The following is a 23,841-nucleotide window of genomic DNA, read 5'->3' as shown; positions in this document are numbered from 1 at the left end:
AATTTCCAGTAGTCACAGGGTGATTTTTCTTTATGACTGTAAATTTATATACGGTTTAGAATTTGTTCTATGCCTGTGGTGTTTATATGTAAAAGTATCTCTTCTGAGATCCCGCTTTGTGAATAAATACTGAAAGATGAGGGCGTATCAATTTGATCTCTGGTGCGTGTGCGTACAATTGAAGGACTAGTGCTGTTCTACCGTACCACGCCGAGAGTGTTATAGAGTTGCTATCCAATCAGATTTGAACAATACCATGAAAGCCCCAGTGGTCTAATGGTTAGGACATCTGCATATCAAGCACAAGGTTCCGGGTTAGTATCTCGGTTGGGGTGACTTTTTCACAGATTTCCTGATCTTATTGTTTCAAATTATATAATATACACACATGCATAAACTCTGTTACAACAATAAAATTCCATGCATAATGGTCATACAGATTGAACTTCCATCATGACATAATCAAGGAACATGTATCGAGAATATGTTTTCCACCACTTTGAAATGAATTATTTACATTTCGGTTAAGCTCCACCCATTTTTATGAGTGTCAATCAAACACAATCATCTGACCTATCCAGGGATGTCACCACGCTGGTCGGCGCCAAACGGGCCCATCCAGCACTCAAAATTTTCAATTTACAGGCTGCTGACCTGGTGACATCCTAGCCTATCATATACAATGTGAACCATAACACTTTTAGTCCCCAGGTCCATCAATGTTATGTTTTTGGCTGGTGGACTGTATAAAAAGGAAGAGTAAAATTAAATTATTGTAATACTGTCAATTCCAACCCACTCGGGCAGCTCATGTTTAACTTTTATTGTTAATTATCTTCTAGTACTTTCACTTCCACTGAAGAAGTGTTACCCGAAAGCTTGGCAATTTCTTTCTAGCTGTTTTACTTTATCCTTTCATTTAGCTTTTTGCTTATTTTATTTCTATTTCCATTGCCATTAAAATGTTCATAGTCAGATTATTGATTGACTGATATTCACAAAATGGGTAGGGCTTATAGAAAAATCAATTCCTATGTATCCAGGCATTAATACACTACCTGAATGATTATTAAACAATAATTTGTTGATGACAAATGTGAAGTCAGTATTATTTGTGCTGTTTTATAACTATGATGATGTTTTTGATGATTATTATGATTATAAAAATAAAACAAAATACATTTACATTAATAATTATGATGATAAATTAAATAATATCTATGATGGTGGTAATGGTGAAAAATTAGTCCTAAAACATAATGAATACAATTGAATTACTAAATGTTGATAAATTAATCTGTATATGAATCATAGAATGGTGATACACACAAGATTATACTCTTTAAAATATCAGAAACGGGAATCAATGAAAGTTTTTAAATGAAGCTAAAGTTCTATCACATTAGTTTTTCTAGACTTTTTATACAATTCACAAATGTGTAATTATTATTAGCTAGATATATTGAGGGCCCTGGATGCTTAGAGAGCCTTTGAATATATAGAGGACCCCTGGAAATATCGAAGGCCTTGAATGCATAGAGGGCCCCTGGATATATATAGGGCCCTGGATATATAAAATGTCCCTGGATATATTGAGGGCCCTGGATGCTTAGAGAGCCTTTGAATATATAGAGGACCCCTAGAAATATCGAAGTCCCTGGATGCATAGAGGGCCATGGATATATAGAGTGCCCCTGGATATATAGAAGGCCCTAGATATATATAAAGCCCCTAGATATATGGAGGACCCCTAGATTAGATGAGGCCCTGAACATGTAGAGAGCATTTGGATATCAGTAAGCCAAGTTTTTTGAAGAGTTGAGTTTAGTTTAAGACTAAAATGAGAAATGTGTATAACCATTCGTATGTTCAAACATTAGTGACGATAGGTGAGTTTGGATGTTTTGGCGAAGGTTGTTAGTACCTGTTTTGCCGTTAGTAACTTGTGTAGCATTCTCTGTGATCTTTCCAGCGAGGTTACTTGCATGCCGTTTGCCAGAATCGTACGTACCACTCCCTAGAAGATTACCGGTGCTTTTTCGAAGGTCCGACGACTTCCGTGAACTGTAGTTGGTTCCGCTCTTTGTTCGGTCCCGGATCTCTGGTAACATGATTTCATTTGCCAATGGCTCTATCATGGCTTCCAGTGTTAGTAGAATTTCTGTAACATATCCCTGATGAAAATGTTTGTATTTAATAGAAAATAAAGTAATTCAGAGTTTATTTATTGTACAATTTGAAAAATACACTTTTGCTTTAAATGTCTGTCTACACTATCAAACTAGTGTGATGTGCCCAAATATTGTAGTGATATGCCCAAATATGGTAGTGATATTACATCATCATGTCCATATATGGGCACTTTTTTTGTCACATAAAGTTTGATAGTGTAGACAGAGCTTTAAAAACAATATTTAATGTTACCTGATTTTCTTCAGCTTGATCAGCTACTGTGTCCACCAGCCTACGGAGGATATCGGACATCATCCTGGCATTCAGCGGTGGGCAGAGGGCTCTCAACATCTAACAAAAATTATAGTATATATAATCCAAAAATAGGCAATGAAAATTGATAGTCAAAAACTAGAAGACAGTCTATAAATGATACATTATTATAGATAGAAATTTTACTTCTTTTATTTTAAACAATTATTGTTGCTGAGCTGTGCTACAGTTCTCATAATCAATTTCAACTATAAGTATACCAAAAAAGAGTGTACAGACTTTAATGGATACAGTAAAATATTGAAAATGAATTATTTTAGTACAGTAAGACAAAAAAGATATTATAACAAACAAATTTATGACAAAAGCATGCTTTCACATGAACATAGTCAACAAATTTTCCTGATATATAATTTTCTTTCCAAAAATAAATGAGGTATCTTTAGAAAGATTTCACATTATATGTAAGTGTACCTGAAAAGATCGTCCGGCATAATGGCGTATCGGGCAGCCTAATGCTAATTGAAGGGCCACTTGAGACCAGCGTTGTTCTAGGTGGGTGGTCTTTAGGCTACACTTGAATATCTTAAGAACATGTCTGAGAAACACTTCAACCTGTTCTGCACTCTTGATGGACACGACACGAGGGGTTATCACTTCTGAGCACCACATGGGTCGACATTTTCTATATAAAAAAAAGGAATTCAAATGCCTATTGTGCTGCTGTTTTTCTACATCTAGAAATAACTCTTTTAAATATGCTCTTGCAAAAGCACATAGTAATCATCTCTTTTTGTTGGATGTATCTGCAATGACCTGACCTAAAATATTAATGGACGTGTATAAGCTGTTAGCTTATGCTTCTACGATAAAGTAATCAAGTAAAACAAGTGCATGTGGTTTTTAGATATGACAAAACTCAACTCATAAACATTAAATATGATTGTTATTTTCACCTGGTCACTAAGAATTCAATGAGAGCTTTGGAACTCTCATCCACGCCTCTGAGATAGTCCATGTTTTTATGGATTGCTCGCATTGGTGATGCAGCAATAACTGTGCCAGAACTTCCGGTGCTAGACGTAGACTGGCCACCAAGCGTGGTAGTTGAACCCATCAGGCTGGCTTCTACTACATCGGGCATAAAAGATTCGGCTGGGTGAGTACTAGTTGGGCTACCACATCCTAGAACGAAAAATATTTATTTTTGACATACTGTACACAGTACTGGTACACAATCTTTTGTGTTTGACACTACATGACCACATGGCTAATCTGTGCAATGGAATTTATTACAATGTATACCTAAATCTACAAAGGAAAAACAGATGGTTAAAACATAGACAAAGAAGCAGTCTTGTGAAGTGCTCTATGTAAAAGACTCTATCTTGAATTAATAAATCTTCGCAGTGCATTATCCTTATCCATCATTGGAAAAAAATGTATTATACATCACGGTAAGGTAAAGTCCCGTATTCATTTCTGAACGAAGGGGAATGAACTGTTAGGAGCTCATTTTACTAAGTCTCTGCATTATGTGGTAGGATAGCCAGTTCCTTTCCACGCCACCTTATCCTCGCTAGTATTTTCAACCAGGTACTCATTTACAGCTGAGGTGTCCGGGAGTTGACTGTATGACAGTCAAGTGTCCTAACTATTCAGCTATCCAACATAAATAGAGTTGAATTGCATATTACATACCTGTAAAATCATACTCTTTTGCCTGTGGCATATGATCCACCAGTGTGGACATCTCTCCCATTGTACAGTGAGTGAGCAGAGTCTGTGCAATGAAAACATAGTCGTTGTGTGTGGACAGGACGATTAGAAGATTCAACAGCAACCGTTTACTGTGCTCGTGCACTAAAGGTCGACTGTGATCCAATCCAAGGAACACAACATGAAGGATGTTGGGAAGGTGGATGGCCCAATCAATGTCAAGTCGCTCTGTGACCAGGTCAGCCATTAATACTACTGCTAAGTTGCATCTAGTAAACAAAAATATATTTATATAATATATATTCAATTAAGTATGAAGCTGGGACACCTAAACTTAGGCTGTGTTTATACAACATCCTCAATTTGAAAACGTCTTTCAGTTATACATTAAATTGTAACACTGTAGTTCATAATCCTAAGTTGTATTTTCCTCATGTATACTCATATTTACTATGAATTAATATGAGTTTATTAAGGATTTTACAAAGGATGATAAAAAAAAAAAATATCTCATTACACGGAATCTCTTCGATGTTATACAACACACTTCTCGTAGGCGTATTGAATATGCGTGTATAGTGAGCTGTTGTATAAACGCACCCTTAGAATAAGTAGATAAATATTATAAAGAATTTGAAAGTTTCAACAGTTTAGTGGATGGAGGTACATGGTAATCTAATATTGAAGTTATAAAAACTGTTACACTGACAAAAACAGGTAGGCAAAGGTGTATTTGGTGTACAACAAAAATAACAGATATACAATACAAAGAGCCCCATTAATAGTCATGTCCTCTGAATAGGGATTGGGTGTAGTGTCTTCACACAGGAAGCTGTCCCATTAAACAGAGATGACCAAAAGGGGTTCTACTGTATCTGCATGGTTCAGCTAAACTAGAGCGTATTTAAGAGACAGAGCAAGATTGAAACGACTATATAAAACAACTTATTAGCAGACATATTATGGACTAAAAGTTACTTGTTTCTTCTTTATATTAGGCTTAGAACATGATACATATCATAACCCACATCATTCTGAGACCATAGTCAATTGATAGTATTGTTGCCAGATCATCTGGGCTATATTTTGAACCATGTCTGTCAAACTCATTATTTGCACACTGTTTCGTGGGGAGTATCTAAGTATCTCCAGATGCCGACTCTCGGAAATAATAATAATTTAAGTTTACCTATGAAGTGCAGAATTATGTGGTGGCTCATTATCATCAATATCCTCACATAGTGGAGCACAGTACAAGTCATCAGGAGTCGGCAATGGTAAAGGTGTGTAATCACGGGCTTTAAAGACAGCGCACCACTGCGAAAAGAAAGCCTTTGATGTGGAGCTCTGCTGCACTGAAGATAATGACTTGTCTTCTTCTCTTTCTTCTACAATTGATGAGATTAGTTTACTGTTCCTGTCGCCAGAGTCGCTACTTTGATTGGAATTACCACTGGCCAACGTGCCAAGGCTGCTACAACTGCTGTGCCGTAGTGTACTGTCAGATTTTGCTGCAATGCTGAAGAGAAAACAAAAAGATAAGATACACTGTATTGTCACATTTACAATGGAGCAATAAATGGCAGACTACTTTACTTTTATTCCCTTTTGGAAATGCATGGTGCATTAGTATACAAATAATGAATGTTTATGAGTGCAATGGTACAAATAAATGAGTTGAAAATGTTGTACTTTTATTTGTACCATTGTACTAATATAAAACATTCATTATTTGTTTTATAACACACACTACCTCAATGAGAGGCTATGCCAAGGAATAAACCATTCGAGAAGGCAGCAATCCAATTTTTAACACGGAAAAGATATACAGATGGCATGATATTACAGGTTGATTTTCGAACATGCAGCTTTATATTCTGTACATTTTTTCATACCTATCGGTTCGTTCTCTGGTCCCTGGATCACTCGGCACCTTCGGTATTGTCTTGAAAGCTCCTGAGAACATCATTCCGTCCGAGTTTCTATCCATGACTGATTTCTCCATTCCACCTCCTTCAGATGCTTCTTCATCTTTATCCATCTTATCCATCAGCGACACCATACTTCCAATTTCCTGATCTGCATTACTTAGCTTACCAGAGTTGAACAGTCTGAAATAGGGTGGTACATCAATGCGTTCAACATGTGTGTTGATAGCATCCCAGCTTAGCATCTCCCTCATTAATTCTTCTATGAGTGTCTGGGACTTGGCTCCAGCTATGAATGAAAGGACCATTTTCACCTAAAAAATAATGTAATGTGATTAGTACAGGTAGTAGAGTGGACAAGTGGTTAAGACAGGGCTCTGCTCTCATCAATCATAGTTCAAGTCTTCTGGGATAAGGACTTTAAACTGAAGACTCATGTGCACTTAAAAACAACCTATTGAATCTTTCAGAAGAGTAGGGAATTACCCTGTGTTTTGGAACATCTCAGCACTATTGAAAAGATAGTTGAATGAATAGCGAGCAACCTCAAATCCATTACAGTGAATAAAAATATGATCCAGTATATATTAAAATATAGACAACGCATTACAAACAAAAACGACCATTTTCTCTACACTTAATTAATCTTTTAAGTGAAAACATTTGACATATCATGATACACTTTAATAAGGAAGGATTGTGAGCATGCTCAGACAGGTGTTATGCTTGATGAATTCAAGATAAATTCTTACATATGGCAACAGATCTGGATTGGTTGCTATGCCAGATAACATGAGCAAATAATCAAGAATAATTCGAAGGTTGCCAGGCCAACATTTGCAAAGACCGGCCCATAGTTGGCGCAACTCTTGCGTATGCTCCTCTCCATACTGAAAAAAAAAAAGGATATTTTTATTTTAAAATGACATAACACCATATACAAAGAAATAAACCAAAACATTACCCCATATCTTTAATACCTATTATACACAATGCATCTTTGTTAACTTATTTAAAGATGAATCATAATCTATAGTTTTCGTCACATTATACTGCAGGGAAACCCCTATTCAAGGAACACTCATATGGGTCATGAAGGTGTCCCCTTAATAGGGGTTATACTGTATAATATGCATTTCTCGTGGCTCATTCTAAAGTTAGCACAAATACATTCACAGATGAAAATTCCTACCTAAATTGGCATTGTATTAGTAATTGGAATATTTCAACAAAAAACATTCGCACTCCTGAGGATGATCAAAGTATATGGATCAAAATGTCAAGAAACTCAACAGTTCTTTTCAGAACTATATTATATATGTGGTGTACTGAAGAGTAGACTTTATATCAAGAACAATCTATTTGCAAAAATATATTTATCACATGCATACCTCAGATGTTATGAAAAACAGATTATTAAGGACAATATTCGTTGCTCTTTCTGACCCCCAGCCTACACCTTTCAGCGGGCATTCATTCTCCTCATCCCAGTCAGCATCCTTCTCTTTGTTGGCAGCTCTGTTAGTACTATGACCGTGACAGCTTTCTACTAGTTCTATGTTGTATAGCCAAGGTAGGAGAACCTCTAGGATGTTCTGGCGGATGTTGAGAGGTGCAGAGTCAAATCGTTCAGTTAGTTCTGTTGATAAAAAATTACACAATGGGTATGATAAGCAATTAAAAATATATATGTTATGATATAAACCAATCAATTTAACATAAGATAAAAATATACTGTTTGATTGATGTCAGCCACCTGTATTTCCCTAAAAATTATGGGCGGGATGGAAACAAATTTGTAGAGGGTGTCAACAATTGTGTCTGCCGATACATTTTTTGATGTTTTTATCAAAATTTGTCTAGGCTAGTTAGACAGGGTTTGTGTACGATGCTGCAGCACACTGCACACACCCTGCTAAACTAGCTGATTTAGATGCAACAAAAACAATTATTTTTAGGCCTAAACTTCTTAACTTATTTACCTGAGAATATTGCAAGTGTTAACTCCGGATGAAGCTTGGCCAGTTCTTGGCTGAGTAAAATATGAGACTTTCCGTAGGTAGCTTGCAGTAGCTCGTCCATAGATGAGAAGAACCGCATATGTAACACTTGAAGAAGGTTGAGGGCAGTGTTCCTTGTTGTAAACGAAGCATCTGCTGCTTTCAGTAATATTACACAAAGTGTTGGTATCAGATCACAAGGGTACATTTCTCTGTAAGTTGAAATATATTTTTTAGTAAAGAGCGATAAAAATCAACCCAGGTGAAATTCAATACTCTTTTGCAAACATACTATCATTAGTAACGCCACTGCAATATGGTTACTGTGTTTTTAGTTACTCAGTTTTACTATTAAGAACAACAACTGCCCTTGCTTGGAAAGAACCACCAGCTACCTGTTTAGTACTTGAGTAACATCTGTCAATAATCCAAGTTACACTAGTATTGGTAACACATATCAAATCTCACCTGCTGTTGAGCACAGCTGCCATTGCTTGGAAGCAGCCATCTGCAACCTGTTTAGTACTGGTATAACACCTGTCAATGGTCCATGTTAGTAGCATTGACAGTTTTGGGTTGTTTTCTAGGAGTAATATTGCAGTCTCCTTGCCTAATTGATGAACCTTGAAAGAATAAAGAATGGTTGTGAAAAATGTAATTAAATACAAAACGGCATGTGGCGCAGTGTGTTGGACGTTCAACTACTGATCGTGAGATCGAGGTTCGAATCCAACTCTCGCCGCATTGCTTGTATCCTTAGGCAAGATAATTTACTTACATTTGCCTCTCTCCTCCCAGGTGTATAAATGGGAACCCGGTTTGATCAAGGCAAAACTTGATTACTAGCTGCATTATGGGAGTATGTTTCCATACATGTTGATCCAAAAAAATGACTGGGGTAATAATGTTCAGCACTTCGAAGTTTCACAACATTAGGCTTTATTTAAATCCAGGATATTATTATTATTAAAAGGTATTTCTAATATATATTATTTTAAAAATAAGAAGCTTTCAATTTGTGACGACTGACGACCGAGGGCCTAGGCATTGATGTGTCTAGAAACTACCAAAAATTGTTCAAGGATAGAGTGAGAAAACTTATCCCTGGATATGCGCAACAAATTTAGTATGCAATTATTTGTTCCTAGATCATCGAAAGTGTGTCTACTATTTAAGATAGGGCAGAATGTATTGCGATGGCAATATTACATTAACCCTGTTTGTCAACTTATATTGTATGTGAAAAACTTACTCTTTCATCTGGACAGTTCAGTAAGTTGTCAAGCCAGCTATACAAATATCCCTGTTGATACAAGGCATTTGGATCAAACACCTCACCACAAACTAACAATGATGACATAGCCTACGAAGAAGAGATTCATAATTATTACTTCAGGTAACACTAGAATGTTTGAGATAACTGATGCTACAGGTAACTAAACCATGGTAAATACATTTACATTTGACTGTATTTAAATGAATAGAGAAATCAAAAGATCCACTGAGCAGGCCAATACCAACTGGGTCTTCGCCCTTAACTATATATTTACCTTCAAAGACTCCATCTCCAAGTGGCTTAACTGTTCGTCTTTGTACACTGGATTCCTGTCTACTGCACCATATGAAAGGCCAAGCTTACGACACCATGATCCACACAGAAAAAATATACTGTATTTTGCCTCTTTGCGAAGAAGATTTGCACGGTTTTCAACTAGAATGGGAATAAATGTATTGAATAATACTAAAATGTTTTCCAAATAAAAATAAACAGTAGAACTCGTCACTTTTCAGAAGACAACAAGCAAATATGTCAACTTTCATGTGTGGTTCCTCCTAGCACGCAATGCAGCGATGTATTGACGTAAAGCGCTGTATTGCGTAATCACAAGTGGGAACCGATGACACAACAGTACTACAAACATCAGTTTGATTTCACGCGGACGGGGGCAAACATAATAATTGGAAGGACATTTACTTACTTTGCTTAGGTTGAGTTACGTCGCTAGTGGGAACCATGCTTAAGTTTGAATTGCATCATGTGTGTGGTATTGGTAACCACAAATACAATCAGTTCCATGTTAACATGAGAGATTGCACGTCCCTTTCTACTTTCGACAAGCCTACATTAATACCTTGGAGTTAAGGTCAAGTCTTACCTGGCATGCTTCTGATGAGTTTATGAATAAAACCACTAAAATGAAGTCTGATCTCTTGTAAGGTGGGGGAATCTTTGTCCCCCTCGCCTTCCAGAAACATCCTCATTCCATCAATGTATTCCACAAAGATGGTGTTCAATGATTGGGCATCTTTATTCATTCCTCTAACAAAACTACAAAGAAATTACAAGATACATTTGGTTTTTAAACAATACAATCTCAGTTTAACAAATACTGTATCACTTTGGGATTGGAAGGCAAGCATAACCACCAAGCTACAGCTCCACTAATAATAACAATAATATCCTGAATTTCATAAAGCAGCTAATGTTGTGAACCCTCTAAACGCTGTACATATTATTACCCCAGTCAATTTTGGATCAAACACCTATGGAAACATACTTCCATAATGCAGCTAGTAATCATAAAGTTTATGTATTGACCTTACCAGTTACACATTTGTACATCTTGGTGGGAGAGGCAAACGTAAGTGAAGTGTCTTGCCTAAGGATACAAGCAATGCGACCAGCGTTAGATTTGAACCCATGATCTCAAGATCAGTAGTCCAACACACTGCACCACACACAACTATACTTATGCTATATTTTATATATATAGTGTACCTTTCTTTAAAAACGCCATGTTCTGCTAGAAGCTCTAACACACGTATGAGATGCACTCTCAGGAAGTCTCTCCTTCTTCTACGACGCATGTTCTGCAAAAAAAATGTTTATTTTATTTTAAGCCAAGGAGTGCCAAAAGTCACTGTTATATGGAAAGGTGAAAATTCATTTCACAGAACAAACACAAGGTGCTCTACACAAATTTATTGAGAAAAAAAATCCTGACATGGATCGGTAGGTGACTCCAAGATTGTTCAATTAATCGCTCAATCTGCTTGTGAATAACATTTTATGCCAGGTTTGTTTTAAACAGAAAATGTAATGTACTACTATGTGCATGTATGATTACCTCTTGTTTTCTTTCAATAGCATCTCGAATTAATGGCTGTAGTTCATCCATCAAGTCCCTGCATAAAAAACAAATTAAAGAGGTTAAGTTTCTGTGATTGGTTAACAGTCTGTCCAGTAATAAAATGGCTCCTGGCAGCAAGTCAATTTAAGGGGTTCTAGGCCGGTTTCCACCAGTATTTTATTTACCAATATATGCTCAAAATATATAGTGTCTCAAACAAATTATTACCTGAAAGCATATGCATTGGTCCATCCTAGGCCATTCACAACAGCTTCCCGAATATCTGTGTTCTCACATCGTAAATGTGGCACAAGGAACTTGTTGAACAGTGTACTGGCAGAGTTATTGCCAATCAATGTTGCCATTCTAAGGTCCTGCCTATCAGGTGGTGAGGAGTTGTCTGGGGGCGAGTACCTGTAGATTTAAATTTAAATAATATCTGCATCTTTATTTGCATATTAAAACTACATACCATCTCACAAAACTACACATGGTCTCATCAGAAACTATGAAAAGTCTCACGAAACTTCACATGGTCTCATCAGAAACTATAAAAAGTCTCATGAAACTACACATGGTCTCATCAGAAACTATGCAAAGTCTCATGAAATTATGCATGGTCTCATCAGAAACTATGCAAAGTATCATCATAAACTATTCATGGTCTCATCAGAACCTGATGTGTAGTAACTGCATGTGGTCTTATCGGAAGCTACACCTGGTCGTATCAGAAATTGCACATGATTTCATCAGAAACTACACATGCTCTCATAAGAAACTCCTTGTGGTCTCATAAGAATGTACACATGGTCTCATCAGAAACTACACATGGTCACATCAGAAACTACACATGGTCTCATCAGAAACTACTTGTGGTCTCATAAGAAACTACACATGGTCAAATCATATAAGAAACTACACATGGTCACATAAGAAACTACACCAGTCTCATCAGAATCTATAAATTGTTTCATCAGAAACTAGAAATCATCTCATCAGAAACTACACATGGTCAGATCAGAAACTACACATGGTCTCAACAGAAACTACACACTAATTACATATAGTCATTCCTGTTATGCTGTTTTGTATTGCCATCTGTGCTAGTTATTTAATAGAACTTTTAATAGAAATTTACAATATACAGAATTCTCATCAAATCTTCATACCCTGTTGGTTCTGGTGAGAGACATCTCCTTGGGGTCTGGTAGCCAGTGCTAGGTGGAGCACAGCTACATGCCATTACCAGGTAGTTCCTCCAAAGAGCTAAGTTGCCATCCATCATTGTAATGGTCTTTTTTGATCGAATTGATATTCGACTATCGGATGGTGCACTAACAAATAGAAATGAATTTAAAGTGATATTAAACAGTCGTAATAAGTCTGTTGCTTGCTTTTAATCAATTTGTATTTGCTTGTGTCTCACTTTTTTAAAAGACGCTTCATGTTCTTTTTAAGTACACATGAGCCAATATGTACACTGGACCACCTTAAAGCCATTACTTAAGAAGACATGTTCTGCGACTAAAACTATGATTGATTTCTTTGAACATGTGCGATATTATGGCTGGTTTGCAGTGACCCTGCCTTAACCACTCGGCCGATCAATGTGTAATGATATTTACGAATACATTTATTCATTCTTGTCATATATAAACTATATACAGTATTTATCATCTTTCAAGTAAAAAGTATCAAAAGGAATACAACACTAACCTGGGATCTATATGAGCATAAAGTTTACTCAGTCGATAGTAAACAAATGGCCAGGCGTTGTACACAGCAGTAGGACAGAAATGTGGTAGGTAGTCACTAGCAAAAAAGTTAGCTAAACACATAATCCATGGGTTAAATCCACCCATACCATGCGAGGCTAAGGCCTTGTTTAAGGTGTCGTTGGGTGTGGTCTCGTACGAGCTACCAGACCATGTGGTAATTGAACGTTCAACAAGCCAGTGGAGATCGATGCTCGGTGTGGCTATGATAGCTGCCTAAGAAAATAAAATTAAAAATTTTAAAATAAATATGTATATGTACACACTTTTGGAAAGGTTAAACTATATTTAAAAGTTGATATTGTAAGAAGCTGTGTAAATGAATATATAGGACACTCCTATTCTGGGGACACTATAATATACGTTTTTACACTATTAAAGAACACAAAGTTGTCACCTGACTAGGGGTTCTACTGTTAGTTAGCATTATTTAAACAGCACCAGAATCTGCTGCTACATATATATATGATTAAAAAAAGACTTACTCTCTCAGCTGGTGGTAGTTGATTTAGAAATCCTTCAACAATCAAAGGACATGCTCTATCTATCGTATCAATCACAGCATCATCATCAACCTTAAAAATAAAGTGAAATAGATCATGTCAACACTATTCTACTGCAGTAACTACAGTTTTTACTGCATTAAATTTTTTAATAACATCATTTTTTTGTTTCAATGTAGAAGAATTACAAAATGTACAGAATTCTTACCCTTGAATAACCCAATATACCAAAAAGTAATCGAACTTCTTTTAGAAGAACCACCGCTAAACGGCGTGTGATTGGTCGACAGCTACACAGAAACACCAATGAGAATCCTTCTATCATATTAAGAGTGTTTGCAAAGGGGTTTCGTTCATATGGTGCCCTAGGCGTCTGTCCAAAAAAAAAACAAAAAAGAAACATACATTTGAGAATGAGAAACCAATCAAACAAAAGTACAGTTGAAGGACGGTGCAATACAGCCAAACCAATATTTGTGGAGTCCTGAAGGTGTCCCCTTAATAGGGGTTCTACTGTATGTGTATTATTTAAATCAAAGTCAAGGCTGTGCTTAGTAGAAGTCAATTTTTTACAAAAGATGTCGTGAGAAATTACAGTTTTATATAACAATCATGTGGTTTGTTGTAAAACTATTACATCTGGGCCAGTAAAATTTAATCTGGGCCAGTAAAAAAACTTATTTAATGGCTCTTTGGCCCAGTAAAAAAGTAACCTTAATGATGACATGGTAAAAACCATCCCCTGGGTAATTCTAATGAATACCTTTTCCTCTTTTCCCTGCTCTGATAACTTCCACTGTGTCAGAAGCTGTACCAGCATTTTGAGAGAGTTCTCCAGAATCAGTGGGAAGGTATCAAGAACCTCTGTAAGGACAAACTGCACAAAGCAATGTAAGACTTCCTCCCGCCACTCTAGCAGATCCATCATCATGTTCTGTAACGCTGTGAATGCTAGCCTAGAAAAAGTACAACGTAATTTGTATATAAATATAATAATATTTATGCAAAAAAGCATCTACTTGTTTTTACTTTTTTCTACTTTGTTTTTTTTAATTTTCCAAATATATCAGTTGCTATTTTTATTAAGATAATTACATTTCAGGGTATGGAAATACAGAATTGTACTGGGAAAGTTTTTAAACTTTTGAATCACCCAGGGAGATAGGGTTAGGGTTTGAATGGTGGGGAAAGTAGGAGTAATGATTGGGAAGGTGTTAAAATACATTTGAATCTTTCCTAATATTATATATATTACATTCTTTTATAAACATACCCACGAAGTTCTTCATCTCGATGGACAGTAAGCCATGACAACATTTCTAGTAGAGCTGTCCGGGTCAGTCCTTCAGGAATCAGTCTGGGAATGGCTGCTACACATGTCCGGAAAAGTTCAATCTTTAGTTTACGCTCACCACTGGAATAATAAAACATTTTTTTTTTCAAAATGCCTTTTCACAAGGGTACCAAAACTTTATGGTATTAGTTATTATGCAGACTGACCAAATTTCGTGTCAACTGATCCAAAATCAAGATGGTACTTGAGATATGGTCAACTAGAGAGCTAACCAGTGTCTCTCTGATACTGAATGGAGTGGCCACAAATGGCAGGCCATTCAGATTGTATGGATCATAGACCTGTCAAGCATTGTGTTGCCAGCAGTTGACAGCATTTCTTCTAGTGAAGCCAGATAAAAAGACTACTGTACTCTCTTCTTAGTAAAACAAAAATAGTACTCTCTGATACTGAATGGAGCAGCATGGCCACAAATTGATGATTTAAATTAGTGGAAATTGGACCGAATAAAAAATATCGCAGGCCCTTCAAATTTTATGGATCATAGACCTGTTAAGCATCGTGTTGCCATGACAGCATTTCTTCTAGTGAAACGAGATAAAAAGACTACTGTACTACATCTGAATATAACTCTTCCTAGTAAAACAAAAATAGTACTTACGTCATAACATCATCAGATTCCTTGCTTACACATTGCACATTAGTCATCAATAGAGGGCGCCCAACTTCCCTATTCAACATCTGCAATATTGAGTTGAGGGCTTTGCAAACTACTGGGTAGTAAGCTATCATCCCTATTGATTTGGCAGCCTCTTCGGTAAGTTGCTTACTGAGAAACGTTTTCTTTACACGTAGCGTGTTACCCGACGGCATGACACTTGTTGCGGCAGGCATAGGTGGTGTGCCGTCATTTTGTTGTCGGCTATCAGCGATTACAAGAAATGCTCTCAGTCCTATGTTCATTCTCTGAAAAATTATTAGAAAAAAAATTTATTCAAATTTGAAGATTTAATGCAGAAGAGAATATGCTCAATTGACAAAATTTCTACTTTTCAAGTTATATCTCGGTCGTTGAGGAGAAAGGTCAGTTTATCCAGGTAAGCTAGGCATGAAATAGACATTAATAATATGGATCAAACAAATGCCAGTGGTTTTACCAAAACACAAGAAACCTATACAGTTGAATAATATGCTTTGGGCACAATCATAAACTGTTCATCTATCTCATTTTCAAGAAATGGTAACAACTTTCCTGGGAATCATTTTGCCTTTTACCCACTGTCAATTGTACGATAGTAACCTTATACCCAATGCTATTTTAACTCTATGCGACAAGCTATTGGCTTAGTCAAGACTGTCAAATTCAATCAGCCCTACTTCCAGGACTGTTATCACATGTACTTTGATCTAAACAACAGCATGGATATATAAATCATTATGATATTAGGGAGGTTTCGCAACGCTACGAATACATTAACGAAAACGGATACGTCATCCACACGTATTCGTTTTCATAAGCCAGTAAAGATCTGTTTCGCATGATAATGATATATTGAGGGCACCTTCCAAAATATGACTGCGGTAAATTTGACATGCTGCCTAGGCCTAGCGTAACATCAAAGCGAGTGAGGACTTTCAAAACTGCTATTTATCAAAATTGACCTGGCATTTTAGAAAATTGCTTTCAATAAATCTATAATTATATTATAAACATGAATCTTATTCAAATGCAAAATGTGCAAAATAGATCCAAAACTATACTCATTTTGTAGTTACGAATATGACTGCTGATATTCGTCAACACAAATACGCTTTACAATATGAAATGGGATCCGTATCCGTTTTCGTTATCGTATTCGTAAGGTTGTGAGACCTGCCTACTAACCTCCGGACAGATTACTTTCCATTTAGGAACAACTCCAACCAAATCAAAGATGACATCCCTAACGGCAAAATCAAGTTTCTCTTGAGCAATAAATTGAATAATTTTGACGAAGATGAAAAGTGGCGTGTCACGCGGCACAATGTTGCGGGAACCTTTCGGGAACAGGCTGTTGACTATACTCTGCAATCGCATATGAGTTGTGTTGTTGCTTTCGCATTTAATTCGTATCATGTACACCCAGAGTAAACGGTACAAGGATTCCAGAGCAACACGGGACATCTTGGCTTCTTTTTGATGCTGAAAAAAAGAACACATAATTGTTTTACCGTGTTTGAAAACCGGGTGGGGGCGTTGGAATCACATTTGGGTGGGTGTCTTTCCTAGTTGTTTATAAATGTGCCATTTAGCACAACACTCCAATATATGAATTTCTCAAAAAAACCCCTGTATATTAGGGATCCATTACATTTTCTGCGATATGAATTCAGTGGAGACAGATCCAATATTTAATATGAGATGCTCAGGGCCTAACAATTATAAAATGAAATGAATTTAAACCCTCTTGTATATGTTTAAGTTATCTTTATATTTCGTATATCATAATGTGGGTACTTGGGGAGTACACAAACTGAAAATTGTTCAGGATTGGGTTTCTTATTTTTAAAATCCATATCCTAAGCTCCGTCTACACTATCAAACTTAATGTGACAAAAATGATGTCACATGATGTCATATAATTATCTTATTTGGGCATATCACTACCATATTTGGGCACATCACACTTTTTTGTCAAACTTGTTTGATAGTGTAGACAGAGCTTTACCTTTAAATTTGAGAGGCAGATGGTTAAGAAAAAATGCCAGTTGGAAAGGAAGAACTGTTTCTGACTAACACACAGCAGGCATGTGACTAGTGGGAAGTATGCCAACGAGTGCTTTTTCTTTCCGCACTGATCAAGAACTGTTTGGTAGAGCTTTTCTACAAAACTTTTCAGCACTGGGATGTTCACTTCATGTTTGACACACTGGAAAAGAAAATATGAACATTAAACCAAACTAGTGCATTGGTAAATAGATACAGTAGAAACCTATTAAAGGGGAATTTTTGTGATTTATCAAAGTGGTCCCTTATTGGTGTCCTTTGCATTGGCTGTAATGACACATATATTGCCCTTGATCATTTCACAGGAAAGTGTCCCCTTTAAAAGGTTGTCCCCTGAATAGGGGTTGGCTGTAATAACACATATATTGCCCCTTGATCATTTCACAGGAAAGTGTCCCTTTAAAAAGGGTGTCCCCTGAATAGGGATTGGCTGTAATGACACATATATTGCCCTTGATCATTTCACAGGAAAGTGTCCCCTTTAAAAGGGTGTCCCCTGAATAGGGGTTGGCTGTAATGACACATATATTGCCCTTGATCATTTCACAGGAAAGTGTCCCTTTAAAAAGGGTGTCCCCTGAATAGGGGTTGGCTGTAATGACACATATATTGCCCTTGATCATTTCACAGGAAAGTGTCCCCTTTAAAAGGGTGTCCCCTGAATAGGGGTTGGCTGTAATGACATATAATGCCCTTGATCATTTCACAGGAAAGTGTCCCCTTTAAAAGGTTGTCCCCTGAATAGGGGTTGGCTGTAATGACACATATATTGCCCTTGATCATTTCACAGGAAAGTGTCCCCTTTAAAAGGGTGTCCCCTGAATAGGGGTTGGCTGTAATGACACATATATTGCCCTTGATCATTTCACAGGAAAGTGTCCCCTTTAAAAGGTTGTCCCCTGAATAGGGGTTGGCTGTAATAACACATATATTGCCCTTGATCATTTCACAGGAAAGTGTCCCCTTTAAAAGGTTGTCCCCCTGAATAGGGGTTGGCTGTAATAACACATATATTGCCCCTTGATCATTTCACAGGAAAGTGTCCCTTTAAAAAGGGTGTCCCTTGAATAGGGGTTGACTGTAATAATAAAACATATATTGCCCCTAGATCATTTGAGAGGAAAGTGGCCCATTTAAAAGGGTGTTCCCTGAATAGGGTTTGGCCTTAATGATAAAACACATATTGCTTCTTGATCAGAAGTTTCCCTTTTAAAGGGTGCCTCCTGAATAGGGGTGTCTCAAATGAGGGGTTCTACAGTACTTACCGCAGCGACAGGAATAAGTATCTCAACTAAGAGACCAGCGAGGGCATGCTTTATGTCCTTATCTTTCACGTCAAGAAAATAATTTGCACAGTCGTGGAGTAACTTGCAAGAGGCCTCAAAGTCGTCCATCGTTACCATTTTTACTCGGTAGAATTTCATTCCCATAATTAAACTGATAATACTCTGCGTTGTCTGCACGTTCTGCGGCTCTGACCGTAGCTCTTTTAACTCGGACAGGAAACGTTTACGGATGGACATGTATCGTGTTTGCGCAACAACCCCAAGAACTTCAGCGTACAAGTCTGCGATTATGTGAAAATTCTCTGCATTTGGTCCAGCTTGTAACCTAATATGAATAACAACAAATAAATTTCATTAGGAATTTATATTTTTATAAACATAGGAAAATGGAATCAAAATGACAAAAATTGTACTGGGAAGGAAATCTTTACCAGTAAGCACATTAGTTATTTGAATAGGCTTATCCTCATAAACGATAAGGCTTAACCTATGGGATTGTCAGAAGGCGAATTTTTTAAATTGTAATAGTTACAGCAAATATCAATTAATAACTTACACTTCTCGATGTTTAAAATGTTTAAATGCAAGTGTTTCTATGTGAAGCACCATCTCATCTGGTACAGGGTGAACCGGTAGTTGCTTCAAAACTTCAATCAATACTAAACAAAATAGGAAATCCACTGCAAGCTACAAAGAAATAATAATATTATAATGTATTGTAGCGATACCCCTATGGAAGCTTTTCACACCCCTTTCTTTATTTATGGAACAGTCTTATTGTGAGACTGCTGATTGGTGAGTAGAGATGGGAAACATTAGAAAGGAGAAACCCACATGGTAGTCAGTCAGGCTTCAATCTCCAAAGATTACAAACCTATATTATCATTAATGACTAAAATTAGCTAAAACTTGGAAATATGTCATCTCTGGTGAATCTTAAGTAGGCAATACATCGTTATTATTGTGTACTCTATTGAAGCTGAATGGATAATTAAAGACCAGAGAACCATTTAGCAGATCGTAGTGTGTGTTTCTTTATTATTTAGATTGATTATCGTCGTCAGAATAACATACGGCAAACCCACTCAAAAAGGCAGTATTAATACAAAAATATGTATCCTTTATACAGTAGAATCAATCCTTTGAATTGTTAACTAGAGCAGAAAAACAGACTTCCAATTCAACTTACATCTCGCCTTTCCGACAGAAAATCCTTTTCTCTAAAAAAGAAAACAAACAACTATGATTAGTCTATTCTATTTGGGGAAGGGGGTGGGGTGTGATGGGAGCATATTTTAATTTGTATTCCACAAACTTCTGTTACAGTGATTCAATTACTCACCCTTTTGTTTGGTTCTTAGTTTTCTGTTTTTGACCGGAGGTGTCATCTTCATTTTGCAGGTCATACCATTCAAAGAGTGTCTTGAGTAAGGATGGCAGACAGTGTTCAGCAACTGCACTCAAAGAACTCAGCAACTGGTGACAAAAATACTAAATGTTAAAGTCATAATCACTTTTAAGGGGTTCACCAGGCCCAGCATACGCCACCAGAAAATGTTAGAAAATGCAATGCAAAAGATAGAATACAGTTATGTCCTACATTGTACATACTGTATGGGAACAAAAGCCACACATAAACATGGGTTCCAGGTTGACCTTAAATTGACTCTTACAGCATAGATGGTAAAAATGTTTTGTTTATCTTATAGTTCGGTCTGGAAACATATGAATATTTAATTTAATTAAAAAATTAAATTGAAAAACACTTAAATTTATATAAATATTCTCTTACATTTGTTTTTCCAGCAAATATAGAATTGATAATTGTCACTTTTTTTTAAAAATAAAGATCTAACTTCCTATCAAACATTTATCATATGGCTCCATTCTTTTGACAATAGAGGACAAAAGACTTTCTTTGCCTTTTGTATTCAAATTAACAGTGAACTGCAAATGAATTTAACAATAACATGGTATGCTATTGTTTGTTAATTGCAAAGCAATAAACCACAAAGCACATATAATTTTCACCTCTGACTACAGAGAGGAACATGTCTGTCCTGACCAATTGAGCATTTACTTTACAAAGTTAATAATCTGCTACAGAAAATGCCAATAGTTCAATCACATCCACTTTGGCAGAAGTGACCTGTTATCTCTATTCACTACATTTTGAAATTATGTTCCGATTCAACCGTGTCTGATAGGGTCACATAATAAGGAGATTAATGAACAGGGTATTTTTCCTTATTAGATTATAAATAAATTGAAACACATGAAAAACTTATTTTTTGTACAAAATTGCGTTACCTGATCAAACTGTGGGTCTTCTCTTCTCTGTAGTGACTTAGCCAGGGGACTTTCCTGTTCATGAAAATACAAATTAGTTGTTAATGTACACATGTACAACTGAAGTACAGTATCAGTAATAAACCATAGTTGAATATCTATTAGTGCTTTTAAATTTATTTTAATATCTTATCTTGCCAAAGGAAGACAGATTCACAATACAACAAAGTCAATCTAAATGTATTTCTAAGTTAGAAAACAATTATTTGGTCGAATAAGTACTTGTTGTGTTTCTGGGAAGTAAGAATTTTTTTGGATTTTTTGGTGTTTTTTTTTTTTTTGCCTTTCTAGGGAATCCTTTCCAGTGAAAGAGTGAAGAGTGAAATTTCACTCTTCACTACTAACTCATAAAAGCTGTGTATTTTCGTTTTAAGACAATCCATTCGATTGATTAGCCTTTTAATTAATTTATTTCAATTCTCCACACCAACAGCAAGTCTTCGACTTACAGGCAGGTAGAAACTTAGCTACAATTATAATAAATAAATTATACAATATTCAATAATACAAAACTAAATATAAATTCCTTTACAAATGTGATGTAAAATTATGGAACGGAGTAATAGTAATAAAAAATATCAACATCAGTGGTACAAATAAGATAATTATATTGGAAGTCTGGAAATAAGAATGTTTACAAAAATCAACTCTACAATACAGAACAAGAAAGTAAACTTCTGAAATTAACATGAAGACCAAACAAGTGAAGTCAAAGTCACATCTAAAACAAGAATTAACATAGAAACAACCTATCATGCATTAAACAACATATAAAGCTAAATTAATAGTCAATTAATACTAATTGTCTATATAAATTCTCTCACTTACCAGGGATTCTCCCATAACTTTTTCAATTTTTCTCTCCGCTTGAATGGTGAACTCTGCAAACAAGCTTTGAAGCACATATTGACCTGGCTTAACATTGGTGTCAATTGATATGCTAACAGTGGATGGAAACGATTCTAGATGGTCTCTCTCCAGTATCCATGGCAATGACAGAGTGTCAGAAGATGTACTCGTTGCCAGGCTAATAGTAGAGCCTATAATTTGAGAAAAGTCAATTTCAAATTTAAAGATGTATTGTTTCCCAAAAACAATAAAGATTAATAAAATCAGACTTTGAATTTTGTTTTAATACAGTTATTCACTTTGTAGAAAAAAAAAATTATTTCACTTTTAAAAAGACAAAAGAAACGGTTAATTTTAGCCAAAAACCATTGTCTGATAGGCAATTTAGGTATATTATACCATGTAGTTTCCAAGGAATTAAGTATGGTTGAGAATGTGTGCTTTGATTTTTATTTACAGGATGAGAACCTAAAACCTTCGTGGGATCTATAAGCAAGCATGCTACGGCAACACTGCTATGTTGTGCTAAAGCTCTGTCTACACTATCAAAACTTCAAAAAAATTTGATGTGCCCATACATTATATATGGACATGATGTCATATCACGACCATATTTGGGTATACTGTATCACTACCATATTTGGGCACATTATACTTTTTTTTGTCAAACTAGTATGATAGTGTAGACAGAGCATTAAAGAATACTGAAGTGAGCTATTCACCATCAATTAATTGTTACATTTTTGTAACAATGAACAAACAATTTTCTACCATTAAAAATCGAAAGTTCAGGCAGATGATTTAGCCATGGAGGTATAAAATACCTCCATGGCTAAAAATCATCTGCCTTCATGATTTAGCATAAAACTCTTCAATTTTCACAAAAGCTTAAGTCTGTTACCTGTTTTGTCACTTTTTGTTGACATCTTATTGGCTTCTTACACTGATTAGGCCTATGTTTTGGTCAAAGACATTTTTCTTGTTTTTAATATGATGACCAGTACTGAATTATTTAAAAAGAAATGTTGATTTCATTCTTTAATATTTACACTAATAAATGAAAGATTCAACAATACAATACAAAATAAAACATTAGGCCTACTTGTTGTTACACCAAATATTTTTGATATTCATGCCCAGACTTCACCACTAGATAGGCTAAATACAACCCAGACAGATGCTAGGTTAGGCCTAGGCTTATCTGTCCTTCACTCACACCCACACATACCGTCATATGTCCCAACAAAACAAGATCAAAAACTCAAGTCTGACCTGGTGGCTAGGCCTAGCTTATCACACTTCTTCACTAAACAACGACTTTATCATTTGTAAATAAAATTCGATTATACATACTGGAATATAAAGATATAACTATGATACTTGAATAAAAAGCCTTGAACGTTTCACATTTGTTGGAATTCAATTAATCATAACATAAACATCACGGAAGACATTTTCCATGAGATTAAGTTTTTTAATGAATGATGTTTTTGTCCTATAGGGCGCCCTCTATATTTAATTACAGAGCAGCGGTTGTATCATCAGATGTTCTGGCCCAAAGATATGAAAGGAAACAGTTTTTAATTTTTATATCTTTGGTGTTATCGTAATCATAGAACACCATAAAATCCATAATAATAGCAAGGCATTCACATACTAAGTTCCTGGTTCGAATCTCGGTTGGCGTTTCTTTTTCTCATCTTTAACATTTAATGTCAGTGTGAGTTAATACAGACACTATTACTACTATCCAAATTTGGTGAGCATCACTTTAATAACAGCAGTTACTTAAAAA

At 35.9% G+C, this 23,841-nt stretch overlaps 1 protein-coding gene across 4 annotated transcripts in view; it reads right to left on the bottom strand.

Annotated features, from left to right (window-relative positions):
- Positions 1 to 23,499, bottom strand: part of LOC144843629 (protein furry homolog-like) — a 41,906-nt gene extending 18,407 nt beyond the window's left edge. For 3 of the 4 annotated variants that reach the window (XM_078700499.1, XM_078700500.1, XM_078700501.1), the window contains exons 1-34: positions 23,400 to 23,499; positions 22,948 to 23,049; positions 22,026 to 22,237; positions 21,159 to 21,212; positions 20,191 to 20,324; positions 20,038 to 20,068; positions 19,405 to 19,535; positions 18,828 to 19,173; positions 17,504 to 17,704; positions 16,681 to 16,977; positions 15,457 to 15,761; positions 14,775 to 14,915; positions 14,265 to 14,457; positions 13,710 to 13,874; positions 13,484 to 13,573; positions 12,940 to 13,214; positions 12,393 to 12,557; positions 11,452 to 11,637; positions 11,221 to 11,278; positions 10,872 to 10,963; positions 10,249 to 10,421; positions 9,643 to 9,803; positions 9,345 to 9,455; positions 8,561 to 8,715; positions 8,075 to 8,304; positions 7,484 to 7,731; positions 6,845 to 6,982; positions 6,060 to 6,406; positions 5,354 to 5,683; positions 4,147 to 4,433; positions 3,402 to 3,630; positions 2,920 to 3,130; positions 2,425 to 2,523; positions 1,925 to 2,174 (exon numbers count right to left, since the gene is read on the bottom strand). In XM_078700499.1, the coding sequence (XP_078556625.1) occupies positions 1,925 to 2,174; positions 2,425 to 2,523; positions 2,920 to 3,130; positions 3,402 to 3,630; positions 4,147 to 4,433; positions 5,354 to 5,683; positions 6,060 to 6,406; positions 6,845 to 6,982; positions 7,484 to 7,731; positions 8,075 to 8,304; positions 8,561 to 8,715; positions 9,345 to 9,455; positions 9,643 to 9,803; positions 10,249 to 10,421; positions 10,872 to 10,963; positions 11,221 to 11,278; positions 11,452 to 11,637; positions 12,393 to 12,557; positions 12,940 to 13,214; positions 13,484 to 13,573; positions 13,710 to 13,874; positions 14,265 to 14,457; positions 14,775 to 14,915; positions 15,457 to 15,761; positions 16,681 to 16,977; positions 17,504 to 17,704; positions 18,828 to 19,173; positions 19,405 to 19,535; positions 20,038 to 20,068; positions 20,191 to 20,324; positions 21,159 to 21,212; positions 22,026 to 22,237; positions 22,948 to 22,972 (6,070 nt within the window). In that variant the 5' untranslated portion in view covers positions 22,973 to 23,049; positions 23,400 to 23,499. The remainder of the gene's footprint in view (positions 1 to 1,924; positions 2,175 to 2,424; positions 2,524 to 2,919; positions 3,131 to 3,401; positions 3,631 to 4,146; positions 4,434 to 5,353; positions 5,684 to 6,059; positions 6,407 to 6,844; positions 6,983 to 7,483; positions 7,732 to 8,074; positions 8,305 to 8,560; positions 8,716 to 9,344; positions 9,456 to 9,642; positions 9,804 to 10,248; positions 10,422 to 10,871; positions 10,964 to 11,220; positions 11,279 to 11,451; positions 11,638 to 12,392; positions 12,558 to 12,939; positions 13,215 to 13,483; positions 13,574 to 13,709; positions 13,875 to 14,264; positions 14,458 to 14,774; positions 14,916 to 15,456; positions 15,762 to 16,680; positions 16,978 to 17,503; positions 17,705 to 18,827; positions 19,174 to 19,404; positions 19,536 to 20,037; positions 20,069 to 20,190; positions 20,325 to 21,158; positions 21,213 to 22,025; positions 22,238 to 22,947; positions 23,050 to 23,399) is intronic. The other variant, XM_078700502.1, reaches the window with a different exon arrangement.
- Between the last annotated feature and the right edge of the window lie 342 nt (positions 23,500 to 23,841).

Source organism: Antedon bifida, chromosome 5, assembly GCF_963402885.1.
Source record: "Antedon bifida chromosome 5, ecAntBifi1.1, whole genome shotgun sequence".
Classification (NCBI taxonomy): Eukaryota; Metazoa; Echinodermata; class Crinoidea; order Comatulida; family Antedonidae; genus Antedon; species Antedon bifida.
Note: the sequence above shows the minus strand (reverse complement) of the source record. Positions and strands in the feature narration are given on the sequence as shown.